General features: G+C 39.6%; 2 protein-coding genes across 2 annotated transcripts in view; one reads left to right on the forward strand and one right to left on the reverse strand.

The window, feature by feature from the left end:
• The window catches only part of PARP3 (poly(ADP-ribose) polymerase family member 3), a 30326-nt gene extending 25368 nt beyond the window's left edge, over window positions 1-4958 (reverse strand). The window contains exons 1-2 of the mRNA XM_070937071.1: window positions 4389-4958; window positions 3755-4252 (exon numbers count right to left, since the gene is read on the reverse strand). The gene's annotated coding sequence lies outside the window, so the exon portion shown is untranslated. The remainder of the gene's footprint in view (window positions 1-3754; window positions 4253-4388) is intronic.
• RRP9 (ribosomal RNA processing 9, U3 small nucleolar RNA binding protein) lies at window positions 4924-21274 on the forward strand. Its single transcript, XM_070937073.1, has 15 exons — window positions 4924-5184; window positions 5758-5843; window positions 6232-6332; window positions 8559-8626; window positions 9911-9952; window positions 11732-11858; window positions 13328-13452; window positions 14003-14095; window positions 15085-15185; window positions 15894-16028; window positions 17359-17421; window positions 17509-17654; window positions 19023-19102; window positions 20276-20349; window positions 21092-21274. Exons 1-15 carry the CDS (start codon window positions 5008-5010, stop codon window positions 21195-21197), a joined length of 1524 nt encoding a protein of 507 aa, XP_070793174.1. The 5' UTR covers window positions 4924-5007; the 3' UTR covers window positions 21198-21274.
• Window positions 21275-21920: the final 646 nt, after the last annotated feature.

The raw sequence follows: 21920 nt of genomic DNA on the forward strand, positions 1-21920 counted from the left end.
TTAATTGGCAAATTACGGCAAGTAACTGTTGCAGCCAGGGCCCCAAAAACAGATGCAATTTTGAAAAGACGTGCAGGAAAAGGAGCCATTTTGGATCAAACAACTCGCTGGGGAAGCACTTATTTAATGGTGAAGCGTTTGCTTGAACTTAAAGACTTCATAGAAGAAATGGACAATGAAAATCTTGCATTAACTGCAAGCCAGTGGACACAAACAAAAGAGCTGGAGAACCTTCTTTCTCACCCCTTCACTGTCACCAAGAGGTTGCAATGTGATGATCTAACCCCGGGTAAATTCCTCTTGGAATGGAAGAGCCTGTTATATCGCCTGAACAAAAATGGAGGGTTAATAGCTGAGGGCATTGCATCTTCAATGATGAAAAGAGAGAGTCTTTTGCTGGAAAATGAAATCTTGTTAGCGGCTATTTATGTCGACCCAATGAGCCGACTTTTATTGAACAGTAAACAGATTGCTACTGGGAAAAAGGCCCTCTATGATGTAGCAGTTCGCATGAAGGGATTACGACCTGAAATACCTCCACAGGAGGATGGAGTTCTTTTAAGCAATAGTGGTAACTCAGAATCATCTTCTTCAAACGAAGAATTAGACTTTGATTCCTTCTTAGACAAAATGGAAGTTGCTAAAGGAAAGCGACGTCGCATAAGCGTTACAGAACCAGTAAATGTCCAAATAAAAAAATTCCAACAGGAGTTTTATAAAGCACTAAAAGAAGTTGAAAAGTATGATCGCTCATCAAAACTTACTGTTGAAGAAGCCATCCTTGTTTATCCAGAGATCGTTAGTGATGTGGCCAGAATAGTTACTGCAATGCCACCCACCCAAGTCAGTGTCGAAAGATTATTTTCAGCCCTAAAAATAATAAAGTCTGACTTAAGAGCCTCTATGAAAGAGGATCTGGCAGAGGCAATTCTCTTCCTTAGAACTCTACATTGAATTGATTTGCATTTGCTAAGCCTATAACTACATTTCAAGATTAATATAAACCATTTCTAGGTTTTACAGATTTTGTTTTTGGTTCATATAGATAAGCTTTGTTTTTGTTCTAAAACAACCAAATAATGTGGTTTGTATTTTTGAACTGGTAAAGTTCCTGTTCCTGATGTTTATGCCTGCTGCTACTATCCAGCAACTTGATTAATTAAATTAATAAAAAAAAATTAATAAAACTTTGTTGTTTTCATTGTGTTTGTCTTTTGCTTAAACTGTTCAATACAGTAGACTGTTGGCTTCCCAGCCAGTAGTCCTGTGGTAATGACATGTATGTTGCCTTTCTTTCCTTCAAGGAATGTATAAAATACATTCGCATATTAATACAGAGGAGTCGGAGTCGGGGAGTCGGAGTCGGAGTCGGAGTCGGAAGTACAAAAAACTGAGGAGTCGGAGTCAGAGTCGGAGTCGGAACATTTATCTCCCGACTCCACAGCTCTGGTTTGGAAACTCAAACAGTATTTGCTGTGTGAGCAAGGAGGAGACAGGAAGGAGGCTGGGCATGGCTTAGCTCAACTGTTCTGTAGTAAAGCTGCTTGCTGCTGTGAAAGTAAAAATGGAAGTGCAACTCCTCTCTTTTGCTTGTGTTTTGCATTTGGAACAGATTTCTTTTCAGGGGGGAGGGGGAGTGGAACTCCTCAGCATCAGAGCGTGTTAATATTAATATAGGAAATACTAATGCTCTGATGGTCATTTCGAAAAATCCTTTCTTAGTGAGCACCTAGAAGCCAAGAGGAACATACGTGACAAATTTCAAGTTTGTAGGCTTTACAGTTCTGGAGATTTCGTGATTACGGTGTGAGTGGTTTTTGCTTTTATACATATAGATTCATATATTATTTATTTTATTCTTATGTTTTCCATTTTAAAGACTGCTCATTTACCAATAACTCTGAGTGGTTTGCAAAGGGTGATTTTTTTAAATTAGATCTATATCCTGCCTTTAACTGAAGAACTCAAGGGAGCATCGTAGCATTGCTTCCTCCCATTTTTTCCTATTACAACATCTATATGAAATAGACTGAGCTCTGAAAGGGTGACTGGCCTAAAATCACCCAGTGAGGCCTCCATAGCTAAAGGTGATCTATATGTAGAAGCCAGTCACTATCTATTGGCAGAATAGGAAAGGGATTCTTCAAATAGGAAAGTGACCTATTCATTTTCAAAGCTGTACAAATTTAAAAGGTGGCTGATGAAATGATGAATCAGAAGGAAGGATCCTAAAATGATCAAAGGAACATGTACAATAGAGAATTTTGAAAAGGATGATAAGGCACACAGGTCTCAAGAAGGAAACCAAAATATAAACTTTTCCAAATAAAGATGCTATAAGATATTGAAATGACCAGATAAGAAAGGTCTGCCCAGAATGGTCCAATACTTTTCTGTAGAGTGTGCAAGCAACGGAGTGGCACAAAATAATTCATGTCTGTGCCTAAAGATGTGAACAAATGTATACAATCGTTCATAAAAATATATGAAATATATTTTCTCACGTATTCCATGGGTGAGAATATATGAAAGCACCCAGGACTCTTGTGAAAATAATAGCAATAATATCTTAAAGGTGCTTTTTTCAAAGGGCAACTGGACTCTTCTCCACATTTTGGACAGAGAGGACTACTGGTTTGAAAGAGGGGTCAAAGAGGTCATCTATGTCAAAATTGAACAGCCTTCTCCCAACCGAGAGGGAGGGATACGGCATCATCTATCTCCATTCTACAACGCGGTCCTTTCAACAGTTCCAAGAAGGCTCCACACCCATTTGCACTACTCAGGTGACCCTGATGACACAGATCAACCTCCAGATGGCCTCAACTACTTGTTAAAAGGATGCAAATGACCAGCATTCTGCAAACAGTATAAATCCTTCCCTTCCCCACCATCCAGTCAGAGCTGAAATTTCTTGAATGAGAAGATAAATGTCTTCAAAGAAAAACCAGAAAGTCCAGTTGCCTCTTGAAAAAGCACCTTTGGGACAACCATGACCTGGATGACACAGACAAATAGCAATAATAATGTGCCAGCTGGTTTTCCAAGGAAAAATACAACTTAAAAAGTCTGCACACTGGCTTCTATTCATTATCTTCCAATGGGGAAATCTCTATGGCAAAGAAATTCTCGCTCACAGGTCAGTCATCAATGGCAGATAAGTTACAGTCACTCACTTATTTTACTAGCCACTTCCTTGTATCTACTGATATCAATGAGGTACATCAACAGTCTGCAGGACAGGGAGCAGGAGAAGCGAAATAAAAACCAGCCAATTTCAGATTCTACTGAGGGTATCCTCCGTGGATTAACTTTTAGTTCCTGCGATTTTCTGCCACCATGAGAGTGACCAAGGAAGATGGGAATTGTAGTAGCCTGCAGCTGCAGAAGGCATCAAGATTGTCATGGACAACTAGGTAAACAACTGTTTATAAACAGGATTGAAGTGTGTTTTTTGTCTGAAAGTTTTTGCAGGGACTCTAAGCCTTTCAGAGTAGGAATACTTCCCTACTCTATCCCCTAAATACCAGGAGCAACACTAAATCCCCTTCTGTATGGTGACTCCTGCCACCTTTGACATTGTTTGGGAAACCCTAACATCGCTTTATTGACAAATTCATCCCAGAACAACAAATCAGGGCAGCTGTTGTTAATCTTTCACGGTTCCCTCCTTTGGAAACAAACCATCAAAGCAAAGTTAAAGTGCGGTCTATTTTTAAAGCCCACCTTCTCCTTGCTTGGAGTACAAACTCACCGGAGGGAAGTGTGTGTGTGGGGGGTCCTCCTCGTTGCCCGGAGGTCCCACCGGAGGAGCCAAACGCCGGCACCGGGCAGGCAAGCAAAACAAGCCGGGACAAGCCAGAGGTCGTCAGGGAGCGTCGCTGCTTCGCTTCCCGCCCCTCCTGCCGTGTGAGTTCAGCCTTTTAAAGCGCAGCAATAGCAACACGCCTCTCTGGGGAGAATGCCAGGGCGGCCGAGCGGTAAGGAAAGGGCGGACAGCCTGCTCCCTTCTCTCCTCTCCGCTGGCCGTGGAGGAAGCGCTGAACTAGCCCACGTCGAAACGCGGGAGGGATCCGGTCGCCAATGGCCCGATTGAAAGGGAAGACCCGCTCCGGAGACAAGTCCGCGATGATAAGGAAACAAGCGTCCTTCTCCTGCTTCCACTGCCTCAATTTGGTTTAACGCAGAGGAGTGATGCCGGTCACGATCTTTCGTGAATTCTGGGGTTTATTCACGTTTTTTATTACACATCCTGAAAGCGAAGAGGGAAACTTTTAAATAGGTCGAGTTAGTGCAAACGGCAAATACCCGATGCCCAAAGAATGATTATTTTTCTAAAGAAGAAATTTTCTGACAGCGAGAACAATCAAACCAATGGAACCGCTTGCCTTCAAAAGCTGTGGGTGCTTCGTTACTGGAAGCTTTCAAGAAGAGACTGGACAGCCATCTGTCAGAAATGGTGTAGAGGGTCTCCTGCTTGAGGAGGGGGTTGGGCTAGATGACCTACAAGAACCCTTCCAACTCTGCTATTTTCTATTCTATTCTATTCTATTCTATTCTATTCTATTCTATTCTATTCTATTCTATTCTATTCTATTCGATATTCTAGTCTATTCTCCTATTCTATTTATTCTACTCTATTCTCTATTCTATTTTATATTCTACTCCACTCTACTCTATGCTGTGTAATTTTGTGGACAAGTTAATAAAGAAATAGCCATAACCCTCCTGCATCGCTTCTGAGTTTCTGCATTCAGCAGTCCTCGCTTCTGTCCCTATGCAGCTCGACTGCGTAGGGACGGCTCCAAACCCTGGAGAAGGGCTGCCTCTCCCTATTCGGCATCCACTTCAGCATCTCCGACCTTCCCACCCTGCGCGCTCGAAGCGCTCCCGAGCATCGTCCTCCCGCCGCCGCCTCGGAAGTAGTAACGGGGCCGAACAAGCTCCATTCCTTTTGAACCAACGAGAGGGAAGAGACAGAAGGCCTTTTCGGAAGAACGGCAGCCAATGGGGAAGGCCGGAAACGGTTTTGTCCAATGGGAAAACGCCGGAGGTTGGCTCCGGGAGCCACGTGTAGGAAGCATTCTCCGGAGAATCCGAAGCGGCATGGCGGCCCCAGGTCCGAAAAAAAGACAGCAAAGACAGCGAGGCGCTACTGCTTCGGCCGGGCGCAAGAAACGAAAGGTAAGTGCAGGGAAAATGGGAGGGAAGGCAGCTAGGCGACCGAATGAAGGGGAGCGAAGCGGTCGTGGTAGAAAAGGAAAGTAGTGAAAGCAACAGAACTCCCAGAAAAGAAACTACCAGTCCTATTACTAAGAAACGAATGAATGTCAGAAAGTGTAGTGCATACTTGTTGATTAAAAAAAAAAAAGAGAGGCTAGAATGAAAATAGTACGGTTGAATTATGAAGTAGTTTGGACAAATTTGAAGTTGAGCTGGTTACTGTATGCGATGAGCAGTGAAAATAAATTATGCATACAATATATATAGGACGATTAGCAAATGCAGCAACCTCTGTTGCCTATGCTCTGCTAATGATGAAGATTGTATTAATCAAAATTGACATTCTTGACAAATGTATCTTTTTATGTACACTGAGAGGTATGCACCAAGACACATTCCTTGTGTGTCCAATTACACTTGGCCAATAAAAAATTCTATTCTATGCTACGCTACGCTACGCTACTCCTCCAGCTTTTCAGTAACTGAGTGAAGGTTAATCAGTCTTGATCTAAAATAAGTTTTTTTACTTCCCAGGTCCCTGCTGGCGAAGAAAAGGTTTGGCAGAAAGCTGGCTCCTCCAAGTTGAATGAAGAGATCTCTAGTGATTCTGAACCAGATGTGTAAGGATATGCCAAAGTGTCTTGGTATTTTTCTTCTCTAATTAGGAAGCTCATGTCATAAAATTTAGGAACTTGCATAGAAATTTCCTGTGGAGATGGTTGCATGAAGCTGATGATGAGAGAATTGTGCTATGAGACCTCACGATAATATAACAAGTGGTGGGATTCCTGAAATACAGTTTTTGTGGCATCACCTAATGGCCCCAAAGGTCTGTACTTTAGGAATACCATAAGATGTAACATTGAATAAGGTACTGCAAATTTGCATAAAATTGGGACACTCAAGTATTTTCTTTGAGGGAATTGGATAGTAATTTTCTCTTGTTGATGGATAATTGTTGCGTGATATAAAGTATTTCTGTGTAAATTGTTTCTTTTCTATCTGTAGCTCAGAAAATAAAAATGAAGCAGAAGAAGAAATTGAAGAGACGCCACAAGAGAAGAAACTGAGATTAGCGAAATTATATTTGGAACAGCTTCGCCAACAAGGTGAGGAGAAGCTAGATCTAATTTAATGGACTGTTAAACAGTCAGATTAAAATTTTTAATATCTATCTGTTGAATCTGTTAAATTTATATAGCCTTCTATCTTACTATCGTGACTTTGGGCAGTTTATAATTTTTTTTTTTTTTTTAAAATTAAAAATTCAACAAAAAATAACCACAAAAATAAAAACATTAAAAACAATAAAACTATTAAAAACATAATCAGCAGGAGCGCATCATTCATTTTCCTAAATGTGCAATTTATTAGCAAGTTCTCCACCAAGATCCTCAGATCAGGTGGCAAAGCTATATTTTCAGAAGGCCAGGTGGATCACAACTAATCTTACCTTCTGAGGGTAAGGGTGGGCACGTCAGAAAAAAGAATCTCCTCCTGGGTCCCATCAGATCAGATGACTTTGCACCCACCACATGCCCTTTCTGATGGATGGATAGGTGTGATTGGGTTGAGGCAGTCCCTCAAATACCCCAGCTCCATGCCATGTAGGGCTGCACTTTGACACAAACTGGTAGCTGATGCAGTTTACGGAGCAGAATTGTAACTTGCACTGCTGTAGATGTATGCATAGCTGCCTATGCTTCTGCATTTTATACATTTTATATATAATCAGCACATATGTGCGAGGGGAACATTTACCTTTATAGGTAAATGATTTAGATGCGGGAATAGAAGGGGAATTCATCAGATTTGGGACAACACTGGCAGGAATAGCCAACATTCCAGATGATAGGCTCAAGATTCATATAGATCGCTGGGCCCTATCCAACAAAATGAAATTCAGTGTAGAGCAAAGCAAGATTTTACACTTAAGCAAGAAACACCAAATGTACAGGTACAGTTTAGGTGAAACCTGGCTCAAAAGCAGTAACTGAGAGGGATCTTGGAGTCCTAGTGGACAATCACTTAAATATGAGCCAACAGTATGTGGCAGCAACCAAAAAAGCCAATGTAATCCTAGGTTCCATAAAGAGAGCGATAGAATCAAGATTGCATGAAATATTAGTATTGCTTTATAAAACTTTAGTAAGACCATATCTGGAATACTGCATCCAGTTTTGGTCACCACATTATAAAAAAGATGTTGAGACTCTGAAAAAGCACAGAGAAGAGCAATGAAGATATTTAGGGGCCTGGAGATTAAAACATATGAAGAACAGTTGCAGGAATTGGGTATGGCAAGTGCAGTGAAAAGAAGGTCTAGGGGTGATGTGATAGTGATAGTGATGTTCCAATATTTGTGGGGCTGCCACAAAGAAGAGGGAGCCAAGCTATTCTCCAAAGTACTAGAAGGCAAGACAAGAAACAATGGATGGAAACTAATCAAGGAGAGAAGCTATTTAGAACTAAGGAGAACTAACAATTAACTAGTGGTATGGCTTGCCTTCAGAAGTTGTAGGTGCTCCATCACAGAAGGCTTTTAAGAAGAGACGGGACAGCCACTTGTCTGAAATGGCTTGAGCAGGGGGTTGGACTAGAAGACTTCCAAGATCCTGTCCAACTTATTAGGGCATGAGTGACTGAGCATTGGGCCTCTTGATCCAGAAATAGATACAATTGGCATACAATCTGAAATTACACAAAAGCCAACCTATCTATGATTGCCACTTGAACATTTGAGCAGGAGTTGTGAGTCCAAAAGGACTTCCAGATGGTACATTGGGTTTGTCTGGAGCAATGTCACCCATCCAGAACTAAAGATGGTTAATTGCCAAATCCTGTTGGTCCCAAGACCAGAAGCCACTCAGTTTTGCCAAGGTTAAGTTGAAGTCTGTGCTTTCCCTATATATAATTAACAGTACATTAATTATGTAGGTTACTTAGCCTGTTGTGAACTTTTATTTGCTTCTTTAACTTTACAACTGTTTGAAAACTTTAGTCTCAAAAAAGATGGCTGGGAATTCATCTTGAGAAGTGTGGAGATTTTTTTTAAAAATATTCTTTTGTATAAAGAAGCCATAGAAATCACAATAGTTTCCCAAAATTTATGAACTGGGAAATTTTAATATGTGTTTTTTAAATCAATTTCTCCACTGCTTTAGAAGATAATTTAACTTTTTGAAGCTATCAAATACTTTGGGGCGAAAAACTCTCATCCTACTGGGTAACTGATTGGTTCTGAGCATTTGTTTTACTGAAGGATCTTCGGGATTTGAAATTGGATTCTTTGATTAAGTAAACATAGCTATGTCTATGATTTTTGCCTCTGGCAGAAGAAGAAAAGGCTGAACAAGAGGCTTTTGAGAAAGACCTGGTTGCTGGCCGATTAAAGGAAGATGTGGTGAGTAGGACATGAGGTAGTAGACTGGAAAGAAATTGGTACCTCTACCTATCCTGAATTGGGCATTAGAAATCTTAAACAGCTCCACCTTCCTCATGAAGTAAATGGTATCTTCTCACTGGAAAATAGTGAAATTCATTGTTTCCCATGCTTCAGGCCTTGCAAGGCTCAATTCTAGTGGAGTGTGGGTGTTGGCTTTTATAAATCACAGTCACTCTCCTATATAGAGAAAGAGATTAATAATATGCAAAACACAAACATGCCTGTTTAGCTATGATCCATCTTTAAAATGGCAAAAAGAGTATGAGAACTTTTAGACTTAAAGTCAATGGTTTGACAGGGAAATTGTACAGTCTAAGAAGTGATATGCAGAAAGTTTCCTTCCTCTTGTGAATTAAGCATCCTTTCTCAAAATTCAGAAGTATAGTGACTTCTCTGGCATTTATAATCTGATAACGTAGCGTAATTTATTTTTATATCCACAATCACAATTTGTATTCAGGCTGAAAAACGCTGAGTAATTTTGGAGAAGTGACTTTTTATGGGCTTTTCTCACTTAATCCTTGGAAACCAGTTCCTGCCTTGCTTCCTTCCAATCATAAACCAATAAGGTAATAATAAGTCTGATACTCTCAGTGTCAGTTTGGTAGAAGTATGAGCTAAAGTTCTTAAACGTGAGATCTCAGAAATTTGCCATTTACTCATTGATTCTTTTGTCAAAACTGAAAGGAGATTGTGATCAAGTCCATATAGAAGAATTTAAGGTCATCTTAAAGGAAATTAATCCAATTTAATATTTAGCTATATGTGAGTATAAGAATGAGATCCACGTAAAGGTAAAGGTTCCCCTCGCACATATGTGCTAGTCATTCCCAACTCTAGGGGGCAGTGCTCATCTCCGTTTCAAAGCCGAAGAGCCAGCGCTGTCCGAAGACAACTCTGGTCATGTGGCCAGCATGACTAAATGCCAAAGGTGCACAGAACGCTGTTACCTTCCCACCAAAGGTGGTCCCTATTTTTCTATTTGCATTTTTATGTGCTTTCGAATTGCTAGGTTGGCAGAAGTTGGGATAAGTAATGGGAGCTCACTCCGTTACGTGGCACTAGAGATTCGAACCGCTGAACTGCCAACCTTTTGATCGACAAGCTCAGCGTCTTAGCCACTGAGCCACCGCATCCCATACTTACTTTTTCCTAATTCATATATAACTTTTTCCTAATTCATGTATTTTATGAAGTAGGAAGCAAGAGTCAATCTAATTCTATTTTATTTGTCCCCGATAGCTTGAACAGAAAGGAAAATTGCAGAGACAAATTGCCAACAGTGTAAGTAGAAACTTTTTTTTCCACAATTGTGCAAAATTTCAAAGCACCTATTACTGTTTTCCTCGAACTCCATGTGGTATGACTGCCAACACATCAGCTTATGGAGCCTTTTATTATTTGAGATAATTTCAGGAGTTTGCTAGTTTTTATATGTTATTTCGCTAGGGACAGAATTATTTTATTTAAAACATTTATTCTTACCCCCAACTCTGGGCAGTTAACATTGAATTAACAGCCACAAACAAAAGCAAAAAAACCCCTAAAATACATTGTGCCTGAGGCCATTCATATGCTTATGTAGTCATTTTTTTAAAAGATGAGCTCATCTAATTCCCAGGACAATCCCTGAGTCTTCAAAGCCATGGAAATCTTCAGTGCCTGCCAAGCCTTGAATGCCTGGCAAGGTAAAAGCCATCTAGATCTTGAAGGTTATGTCATTGTACAAAACAGGGGCCACAATATAGGAGCACAACAGACGACATTGTGTAATACAAGGGACAAAGATGCCTATGGGGCAGAGTGAAATAACAGAAGAGAGGTGGTTCTACAGATAATCTGCCATAAAGGCCTTTAGGTGATAACCAACATCTTGAATTGCCTCCCTAATTTCCGAGAAGCCACTGCAGAATAGTGACATGTTGAATCCAAAATAGTGAGGCATACCATGGTGTGCCCAAAACTACCCACCCCAGCACATTGCAATTTCTGAGTAATTTTCAGAGGCATACAGTTGATATCTAAACTTGTGCTGGTGGATAGGCTCACCTAGCAGCTTTATGTATATATTAAATATGAATGGAGAGAAAGTCCTGAGGAACACTGCAAAAAAAGATTGAACTTCTCTCCCTTACTAACACCAACTAGAATCTCCTCTAGAGGAGTGAAAACCACTGCAGTATTACGCCCCCATTCTCACTCCTACCCCGAGCTAGTCTGGAAGGATATCATGATTTATAGTAGAGAGATAAAGAAGCAGCAGATCGGATGTACCATTACTATTCTGATCCCATCAGTGTTCATCTTCAAATGCGATCAATGCCATCTCACTGCAGTATCCAATTCTGAAACCAGACTGAAGAAAGTTGAGATAACCCATTTCCTCTGAAACTATAGTCCAATATTCTTCTCACAAGCCAAAAATAAAAAAATTAAAAGTGTAGACAAAAATTATTCAATAGCATTGTAGGCAGCAATTTTTTGTGAGGAGGAGGCAGGCTACTACCTTCTTCAGTGCAGGAGTTGTCAGCTTCCTGAAGCAGGGATGAATTCTGCGTTGGCCCATCACATATTTTTTTTCCCAGAAGACTTTCATTGATCTAATATATAAGTGGTCCTAGAGACTTAGACATTTTTACACACATTGGCTAAATTCTTTCTTTGTCCTCCAGCAGCACTCCAGGCATCCCTTCTATTATTTTATCTTCCAGAGTTCCTCTGAAAATGAGAGCTCCCAGGGATTCACAAACAGGGAGAGGCTGCCAGATGTAGTCTAATTCAAGACTGTGGTTGTGATTAAGGCCTCCATTGAACTATGCATCAGCAATCCCTAACTCCCTCAGAAAGCTGACAGAATCCGTTAGCCACCTGGGGTAGACCATTTAAATAGATCCTACTTCTATGGTGACGCACAGTTGTTGAAAATCAGGCAATCAGATTCCAGTTAACACTGTGTCATGAACTTCAGTGGTATCTCAGCACTGAACAAGTTGGTATGCTGCAATTTTTAATCATTTGTATTCATGATTCAGAATGCTGATATAACTGGTATTCTCTGAATAGTTGCAGCCTCCAGACATATCTGACATCAAGATACTACGAGGCCACCAATTGCCCATCACCTGCCTAATCATTTCACCAGATGACAAATATATTTTCTCTGCATCCAAAGACTGTTCGATCATCAAATGTAAGTCTTATTTTCTGCAAAAGACAATAAACTACAAAAAAGAAGAGGCATGAAAGAAAGTATTCTGAACTTATATAAATTTATATTTTTATAACCCTATAAACATTATGAGTTTTTTCTATAATGATGGCAGGTTCAAAGGATCAAATTTACATTGCCTGAACTGACTAGAACACTTGGAATAACGGAGTGTCAACTTTAATGCTGATGGCCAAGAATTGTAACCAGCATATTTTTTATAGCTACATTATTCTTAGTATGCTCCTTTCCATTGATGTATTACCAAGCTGTTTTGATATTTTTGACTTATTTGTGTAATCAATCTTCCAATTTTAACTATTGTATAGAAATTTGGGGTTTCTTTATTTATAGAGTGTAAACTATAGAATGTTTATTTATACACCCGGCATAAATGAACACTCTACAGAGTAAAATATTATCTTTCAGCAGAGGATTTATTTGTCAGTCTCTGTTGTGTCTACATATAAGTTGGCATTGTTCTTCCATGCCAAGATAGAGGAAGGTGGGAGTGATCAGTGGCCTGCTGCAAATAAGTTTGCATCGTTCTTTGAGGCCAAGGTTGAAGAGATCTGTTACAAACTGTACTATAGAGTTGGGGTAGCTCATAGGTAATTTTGGAAAATTCTTGATCCATTTTTTAAGAATGTCTTCATCTTGTAAATCTCGAATAAGTGGACAGAGTGTGTGAAAAGATGAGGGCCATACACAGGTGTGAGACTCTTGCCTCTTCTGGGTGATAAATCTGGTTAAGGAAAGTGGTTTATGCCACTATGAGAAGGATGTGTCAGTTCCTCAGTAATAATAATGAGAGTAATAATTGGGGTGGGGAGGTGAGGGAGATGAGGTGTGACTCAGATAGGCTGCTTCTCAATAGAAGCACTTTATTGAACAGCTTCCCTTTAGAAATCAGGTTTGCCCCTAAATATCCCGCTCTTCTAGAAACTTCTGAAAATTGAGTTATCTTTCGGGAGGTAGATTGTAAAGCATGGCATCAAGCCAGCTGGTTTATGAGATATTGGAGTTAGGTTGGATTCTATGAAATAATTAGCTTGGCCTCCACTTGGATCACTTTTGTAAAATTTAATTCTTTAGTAGATCTTGATGTGGTGAACAGCAGCATTCAGCAAAAGTTACCGGGAAGGTGGAATTGGCAGAAATAATTATTAATAAATTAATATGGGTCTGGAGAGTGAGCAGGATCTTACTAACATCATACTTAACATATTTGAGTCCTTTTTTGTACGTTAGTATATTTGCAGTGAATGAAGTGCAGTTCCTGAGTCACTTATTCATGTTTCTCAGGCAATTAAAGCATGATGGAAGATTGATTTTTTCTCAAATTATGGATTTTACTAAAATAATTTTCAATGCTCTAGCTTACTTACTTTAAAGTGTCAGAAAAAGAATTGTAATGTTTGAGACCTGACTTGAGCATCTTTATGCTGCAGGGGATGTTGAGAGTGGAAAGAAGCTCCATGTGATACATAGAGGAAAAAAGGGGACAGAGGACAGCCATGTTGGACATACCGCACACATCATCTCAATGGCTATCTCGTCAGATGGCAAATTCCTGGTAAGAAGAACCTTTTCTTCTGCTATGCTGAGGAAAAGAAAGCAACTCCACACAGTTCTAGCAGTGTTGGCAGAGATTTCTGAAGTATGTTTTCTCCTCTGTGTTGCAAAAATGATACTTTTTGTGGTGGTTGGTGATCTTTTAGTATAGTAGAGACATACTTCTTCATAGTTCTTTAAACTATGTTCAATAGATCCTCCTATATCAGGGGTGTCAAACTAGATTTCTTCGAGTGCCAGATCAGCACTGTAGTTCTCCACAGGCTGGCTGGTGGGGGGGGGGGGGAGATGGGACGGACGCCTCCTGCAGCACTTTGCCAGCCAAAATGATGGGGGGGGGCTCACGTGCCCCAGCTGCACCCCATCTTGGCTGCAGAGGCACGGCGGGCTGGTCCTTTGCTATTTCCAGGCCGGCCCCGCAGGCCAGATTTAAGCATCCCATGAGCTGAATCAGGAGTTTGACACCCCTGTCCTATATCAACTAACAGTTGATATAAGTTATACATCCACCCTGTTCAATGCTGAGCAGGATCTTTCTGTGTCACTTTTAGGCCACGGGTGACAGGAACAAACTCATTATGATCTGGGAAGCTGCAACCTGCGGACACCTCTATAAGTTCACAGGCCATCGTGATACTGTATCAGTAAGTGACCGCAACCTCTATAGGTATTTGTATTTATAGATAAAGTGCATTCCCTATATAGGGGAATGTTTTTATGGATGCTACTACTATGTCTTTCAAAAAGAATTTAATAGTTGAAATGTTCTTACAGCAATCTGCAAAATGATTTGTAGAAACAACTTGCACTCCTCAATCAACCATCAGCCAAAATGATTTGAATCCTTTTTGCTGCATAGATTTTTCTACAGTAATATTATTTATTAACAATTTTGTTCTTTTGTAAATTGTATCACGGGAAAGCAACATAATTTTTTTTTTTAAAAAAAATGGGGAATCAATATTAAATGTATTGATGCTAAAATTTGCATCCCCTTTCCTCTATCACCCCTCCCCCCCATACAAACATGAAAATCTCTGCTTAAAGCAGGGGTGAAATGCTCCCGGTTCGGACGGGGTCGCCCGATCCGTTAGCGATGGAGGCAGGTGGTTCAGAGAACCGGTAGCAAAAATCCCTGCCCCCCCCATGCCCAGCTGAGCCGCGCGATCATCAGAGGCTTTTTTTCTTTTAAATGCCTCTGCCGATCAGGCAACTCAGCTTGGATCGTCAGAGGCAACCTCTTCCCTGAAGAGGTTGTAGAAAAAGTGGTTTTAAAAGTAAAAAAAAAATAAAAATGGCCACGCCCACCCAGTCACATTTACACCCCACCACCACCACCACCAAGCCACGGCCACAGAACCGGTAGTAACAAATTTTAGATTTCACCACTGGCTTAAAGTATAATGAGTATGGTGTAACAAAAATATTATTTAATCTTGTTTTGTTAAACAAGTGTACATGGTGGTTATTCCACCCGTACTTTGTATGTGTTGTTCACTCTCCAATTGAGAAATCCCCATTTCCCTCTGGGACAATTAGATTGGATGTGGTAAAGAAATCAAAGATTAATTCTGCCTGCCCTTGGGCCCATCTCATTCTATCTCTTCCTCTCTTCACGCTTTCTCCCTTTCAGGGCCTATCTTTCCGCAAAGGCACTCACCAGTTGTACAGCGCCTCCCATGACCGCTCAGTCAAAGTATGGAACGTGGCAGAGAATGCGTATGTTGAAACCTTGTAAGGAACAGTTTTTTCATATACATGCAGAATTAGTGATATGCATGTTTCTGATCTATGAAAACTACATTCTATGAAGATCGGAGACAACAGGAGACAGAATGACTGTATCATTAATACATTGATATGGTGATTCGTTTTTACAGAGGAACTCCTATCAACTCGTACCCTAACACGGTAGTAGCATTGCTCCAGACTAGAGTTTCCCAAACTGTGGCCTTTCAGATTTCAGAATCTCTAGCCCAGCATTTCTCAATCTTAGAAAGATATATGGATTTCAACTCCCAGAATTCTGCTAGCCAGCATGTTGGGTAAATGAATTCTGGGAGTTGAAGTCCACATGATTTAATGTTTCTGAGAAACACTGCTCTAAACGGTATGGGGATTTTTGGCTGGGAATTCATGGAGTTGCTGTCCCAATGGAACTTGAGATGATCACTTTGGAGAAAGATGCCCAAGTTCATTGTGACATGCATCTATAGGTCCTCATTGGTATGAAGCAATGATAAATGAGGGAGCTTGTATGTTATTGTTACAAAGCTTTTAAAAGAAACGAACCCCATTCCCCCTTTATTCACGTGGCCATTCAGAGAGCAAGGATTTGCTGAATATGTCAGCGCCTACATAGCTTGCAATATACCCAACTGAAATACTGGATTCTCAAACCTAGACAGGCCATCATTGAATCTCATCCTCTTTTCTCCCAAGGTTTGGTCATCAAGATGTGATTACAGGCCTGGATAGCCTGAGCCGGGAGTGCTGTGTCACCTCAGGAGGGAGAGATGGCACTGTCAGAATCTGGAAAATCGCTGAGGAGTCCCAACTTGTGTTTTATGGACACCAGTAAGTGAGAATCATTGCCTATTCAAGCTTCTTTTACAAAGTGTATTGTTTCAGAAAAAGAAATCTATATGCAGCATATTACAAAAGAATAAGCTACCACACTGCTTTGTTGCATCTCTCGTTATCATCAAAACTAAATGCATTGATGAATGATTTTTTGAAATTAGGCTGTGGTCAGCTGTAGTTCTAATTTATTTGATCAAATTATTTTTAGATCTTTTAAAAATAATTTGATCAAATAATTTTTAGATCTTTTAAAGCAGAGGTGTCCAACCCTGAAGTCCAACTTGTGGACTTCAACTCCGAGAATTCCTTAGCCAGCTTTGCTGGCTGAGGAATTCTGGAAGTTGAAGTCCACAAATCTTAAAGCTGACAAGGTTGGAGACCCCTATTTTAAAGAACTTCTTTTTAATCCTGTCTTGGAATTGGGTGAATCTCTAATTTCATGTTGCAGTCATTTTATGTCTCCCTCCAAGCTATTTGAGAAGGTTGAGGGAATCGTAAGAATGAGGTGAGATCTGATCTGAAGTTAGATGAAGCAAAGTACTAGAACTAGAAGAGGAAATGGCATGGTCAGGAAAGCACTGTTTTTGAGTTGAACCTTTCCCAACAAACAGACTCACAGTTTCTCCGATCCATGTGATTTTTGACCTGTTATGCAAATGTGAATCACTTTTAGTACATGAAATGGCCACTCTGGCGAAAGATAATCTTTATATTTTGCAGCGCAAAAAAAAATGTATCTCATGAAATGGGGACAGGCCCACTTTTTGCAAGTGAGAAATTAACTTTCTAAAACTTTTCCAGTGCTATGTATGTTTTTTAAATGAAAATTTAGAAGTACATCTCTTTAAAGCAGCTGAAGCGTTTTTTTAGGCTTGTGTGAAAGCTTCAGCATATGTGCTGAAGAACCTCTTCTGAATCATTTTTAAAGTATGCACAGTCATGTCCAATATTTGGGGCTTGTTTATAAGTTAGTTTTTGCCAAATACTAGGAGCACAGTGTTTTGCAATATAGTCATGGAGGACTCTACAGGTTACAGAACAAGTTACAGAATGCTACAGATTTCCTAGTTGAAGATTATTTTTCTTGGCTGAATGGATGTTATTCAAATGCTTTATCTCCGTAATAGGAAGATCTTTCTATCTAGGGAATGCTTGAGAGATCTTGCATTTTTCACCTTTTGTACAATATGTAGTTAAAAAGTTGAGTGTCTTTCATTATAAAAAATATGCTCTGAAGCATACAGTGTAGATTGATTACTGGGAGCCTGGAGTATTTGCATTGCTGATTTGTTAGCTGTAAGTATGGTTTTCTTTTTCCCATTAGGGGTTCGATTGACTGCATCCAGCTCATCAATGAAGAGCATATGGTGTCTGGTGCAGATGATGGGTGAGTATACTTTGAAACTGTAACTCAGTAAAAATAAAATCAAGTGATTCCCACATGATATGTAATGATTGTGATTTTGTTTCCAAGGTCAGTTGCCCTCTGGGGTCTCTCCAAAAAGAAACCACTAACAGTAGTGAAGCGTGCCCACGGTTTTCATGGCACGCAGGGGCTGGAACAGCCATTTTGGATCTCTTCAGTTGCTGGTTTGCTGAACAGTGACCTCGTAGCTACAGGTGACAAGAGATATTTGTCTTCCTTTTCCTGTTGCCTTTGGGGCTAGGAATCCGGATAATGCTCTTTTTCCTGACGTTAATAAAAAACCAGTGCAGCAATTCAGCTTAAAATCCTTTATACAGTTCTAGGAAAAATCATATGTATGAGTACTTTGAAGTGCATCCTATTATTTATGGAGAGCTTACTTCTAAGTAGACATGTACATGATTGTCCTGTCACCATATTTTTTTAAACAATCTTCTGATTCCCAGCAATCAGTCAAGGACATTCCAAGATACTTTATGGTATCATAAACTATTCAGAGGCGTTCACTGCTCTGACTTGGCTGTTTCAGGTTTTGCCAGGATGTGTCTCTGGTTAGAGACATTCTTGTATCCCAAAGCAGAGATTTTATTTTTGGAGTTCTGATAGCAATAGCAATAGCACTTAGACTTACATACCATTCCATAGTCCTTTACAGCACTCTCAGTTGACAGAGTCAGCATCTTGTGTCCAACAATCTGGGTCTTCCTTTTACCAACCTCGGAAGGATGGAAGACTGAGTCAACCTCAAGTCCATCAGGATTGAACTCCAGGCTGTGAGCAGAGTTAGCCTTGCAATACTGCACCACCAGGGCTCTAATGTTTTGGTCTTGATGCCAGAGGATAATAATAGTTTTAGATAAATGCTTGGATTTATAAATTTGGGTCACTAAGTTATTCCTATTAAACAGATCACAGAAGCACAGACTGAGAACCAGATATTCTTGCACTTCCCTTAGCCATGAGAGTAGCCACAAGATTGCCTCCAAAATTTACTGCTGTCTTATAATTCTTAAATTATCAGAAAGAGAAAATGATTAAATACATGGGAGGTAATAAAATAATAAAATAAAATAAATATATTAAAAATATGGTTTTGGCCTGAGCCATACTCAGTTCATAGAAGTGTGGTCCATGGCTAGAGTGATGATCTGAAGAAAGGAAATCTTAGTAGTGTAGATTACATGAATGTTCCTAGTATAAATAAAGAGCATGTAATTCTATTCTATTATGGCTAAGAAGCACCAGACTACTTGCTTTTTAGCTAGAATAATAGATAGCTGCTAGACTTTTTAGAATTACGTGTCGTTTATTTGTATATGGTGTACAGTATACTAAAGTTCCTCATGCTTATTTTATGTTCATCGGGGTAAGAAAATAATGGAAACAATTACAATAATGTCTTAAATTAGGAAGGATAAAAGTTAGATTGAGGTTTATCCATTGATCTCTAGCTCTAGGTTCTTTAAGAACATCACTTGAAGAAATAGGAAAGTGTCACTGAACTAGACTTTTTAAACTTAATGTGGACATTTTTAAAACATTATATGCTCTGCTTTTGACAGGTTCCCACAATGCCAGTGTGAAATTGTGGAAATGTGGAGAAGGATTTCGAAAGTTGGCGCTCCTCTTTGAGATTCCCTTGGTGAGGAAGCTGCTTTGAGCCATGGGCTTAACTTCCAATTTAAACTTTTCTAGCTTGAGATTCATATTAAACTAGTTTAAGAAACAAGTGGAGCAAGAGGAAATAGCACTGTGGAGTTGTTGTAGGTGGAGTGAACCTGGGAACTCTATGCAGGAGTTGCCTTGTTAGTTTTATTTTTATTTTATTTTTTATTTTTTTTAATTTGGTTTATATGCCGCCCTTCTCCGAAGACTCAGGGCGGCTTACAATGTGCTCAGCAATAGCCTTCATCCTTTTGTATATTTATACAAAGTCAGCTTATTGCCCCCACAAACTGGGTCCTCATTTCACCTACCTTAGAAAGGATGGAAGGCTGAGTCAACCTTGAGCCTTGGCGAGATTCGAACCCTGCAGTAATTGCAGGCAGCTGGTCTTAAGCAGCTTAATAACAGGGTGCCTTAAACCCTTGTACTACCAAGGCTCTTACACTTTTCTCTCAGCTTGTTCCCCTTCTATCACAGGTTTAACTGTTCCAGGGATCTTCCTAAGGAATCCAAGTGTTACATAGTGTAGATGAAATGTTTTGAACATTACAGGAATCTACTTTAATGATTAGTTGTGTGTATAAATGAGTTCTTCCTCAATAACTTATGGAAGCTAATCCATATTGCAGCAGAACCCAATAGTTAGACCACAAGGCTTTCTTTTGGGCAGTCAGGAGCAATTAGCCTGGTACAGAAAATAGGTTCTGCAGATCACCAGCAGCCCTTTAGTGGCGGTTGCCTATAAGTGGCAGGTTGCTGCAGAGTGTGGTCCTGAGCTGGAAAAGGAGCTTCCCAGCGAATGGGATGTGGAGCAGAAGACCTTCATTGCTGTAACTCAGATGAAAAGTTTGCTCATCTTTAACCTTCACGTGGACTTCTTTTTCAAATTTCCAGAAACTCATAACTGGGATCCATGTAGTCAACTGACTCCTTATGCTTTTGCAAAGCGAAAATCTCTTTCTGTCGCTATCCAAGTAGAGGTCAAAGACTTAAAGATTAACATTTAATGTGACAGAAATGACAGAAGCCAGGCATCCTCCAGTGTGGGCCCCTATAAATATATTAGGACTTCCAAACTTCCCAAGCAGCACAGCAGGGGAAAAAACAATTACCACATTAAAAAAAAAAATCTCTTTTTTTTCCCCTCCAGATTGGTTTTGTTAATAGCTTGAAATTTGCAAATTCTGGAAACTTCCTAGTTGCTGGAGTCGGACAGGAACACAGGTATGTGCACATGGATTCCATTCACATTGGCAAACAGCCTTTACACATAGTCTCTCCCGGATTCAAGGTCAAATATATTCTGTTAAAAAGTGTCCTGTTCCCGCAAGGTTTTTTGAGAACATAGATTGAGTTTTGGGCTCAGCTAAAAATTCTTTTAATAGAAATTATTCCTGGAAGTGTCACCGGCAGGTGATTATGTAGCAAATGCTGATGAACTCCCAAATAGGGATTTATGTTTGTAGCAAAACATTTGCCACAAACAGGGAGAAATTTGGGCAGGGCAGAGAGGTCACTTCCTTTGCTTTAGTACCCTGACTTAGCTAATCATAAGGGTAGCTCTCTCATGCATTAATACCAAATTGTAGATAATCCTGGGGTTTTTTGTTGCAAGGATCAAAACAAAACAATGAGCTTTTATTCAGAATAGAGAACAGTTAAAAGGTGTGAAATTGACTGCCTTCTCCAGATTTGGGGATTGAGATATAAAACCCTGCTGTGAAACCACACGGAAGAAAGAACTGTCCTTGTATTAATGCTTTTAATTCCAGCCTTGTCAGTGTCTTATTGTTTGTCCTATTATAATTTTGGGTTTTTGTTTTTTTTCTGAAATGTGTACATTTTACAGAATAACAGCTAGCATATATGAAATGTTTCCTTCAGCCCTTTTGTAGATTTCCTATTCAAGCTGACCAACAGAATGTTTCATAAGCAGATACTTTATTTTTTCTGGGTTGTATTTCAGGTTGGGTCGTTGGTGGAGGATTAAAGAAGCCAAGAATAGTATTTGCATTATTCCACTCAAGAAGACCACAGCAGGCAATTCACAGAAATTGTCAGAAGGCTCCTAATGCCTTCTTTCTGCAAATTTCACATTTCATGGATTACCTTATATATTATATATTAAAGCTATCTTGTGTTTCTAGAATTTAGAGGTCATTTTGATTTTTTTCATTTTTATTTCACTGTATGGATCAATCACACTAATCTCCTAATGCTCTTCTGGAAACTGAAACATTTTGCGTTAAACCATAAAATGGCTTCTTTGGTCTTGGATTAGCACTTTGTGTTACCTCAGCCATTCTGTAGAGTGTCAGACTTTTTCAGTCCTGGAGTCAGGTAAGGCATCTGTTTCAAGCTCTAGAATCTTTGGCAATTCAAATCTACTCTGGCAATACATAGTGATTTATGATCTCCATATTCTCCTCTTGGGAATTAATAATACAATTATATGCATTTTATTAGAAGACAAATAATTGTTCACTAGGATTTATGTTTCCTTCAGCCCTGAAGCATAACCCTGAAGTAAGAAAAATGTGTTTGATGACTGTCATGGATGATTAGAAAGGAGAACACAAAGGCTGGGGAGGACACACTGTTTTAATTTTTTTAGCGCCTTCAACAATAATTACAGTGGAAAAGTGCAAAAAAAAGTATTTAGGCCTACATGTATATGAAATTACTTTTTCCAGCATTAGAATTAGTCTTTTATTTGCTTGTTTTATTTAAAGCATTTATATAGCTCCTTATTTTATATCGAACTCAGAGAAGCTCCCAATCAACAATTACAACAA

The sequence above is a fragment of the Pituophis catenifer genome, unplaced genomic scaffold (genome assembly GCF_029215685.1).
Source record: "Pituophis catenifer annectens isolate HBS135680 unplaced genomic scaffold, rPitCat1.0.hap2 SCAF_2, whole genome shotgun sequence".
NCBI lineage: Eukaryota > Metazoa > Chordata > Lepidosauria > Squamata > Colubridae > Pituophis > Pituophis catenifer.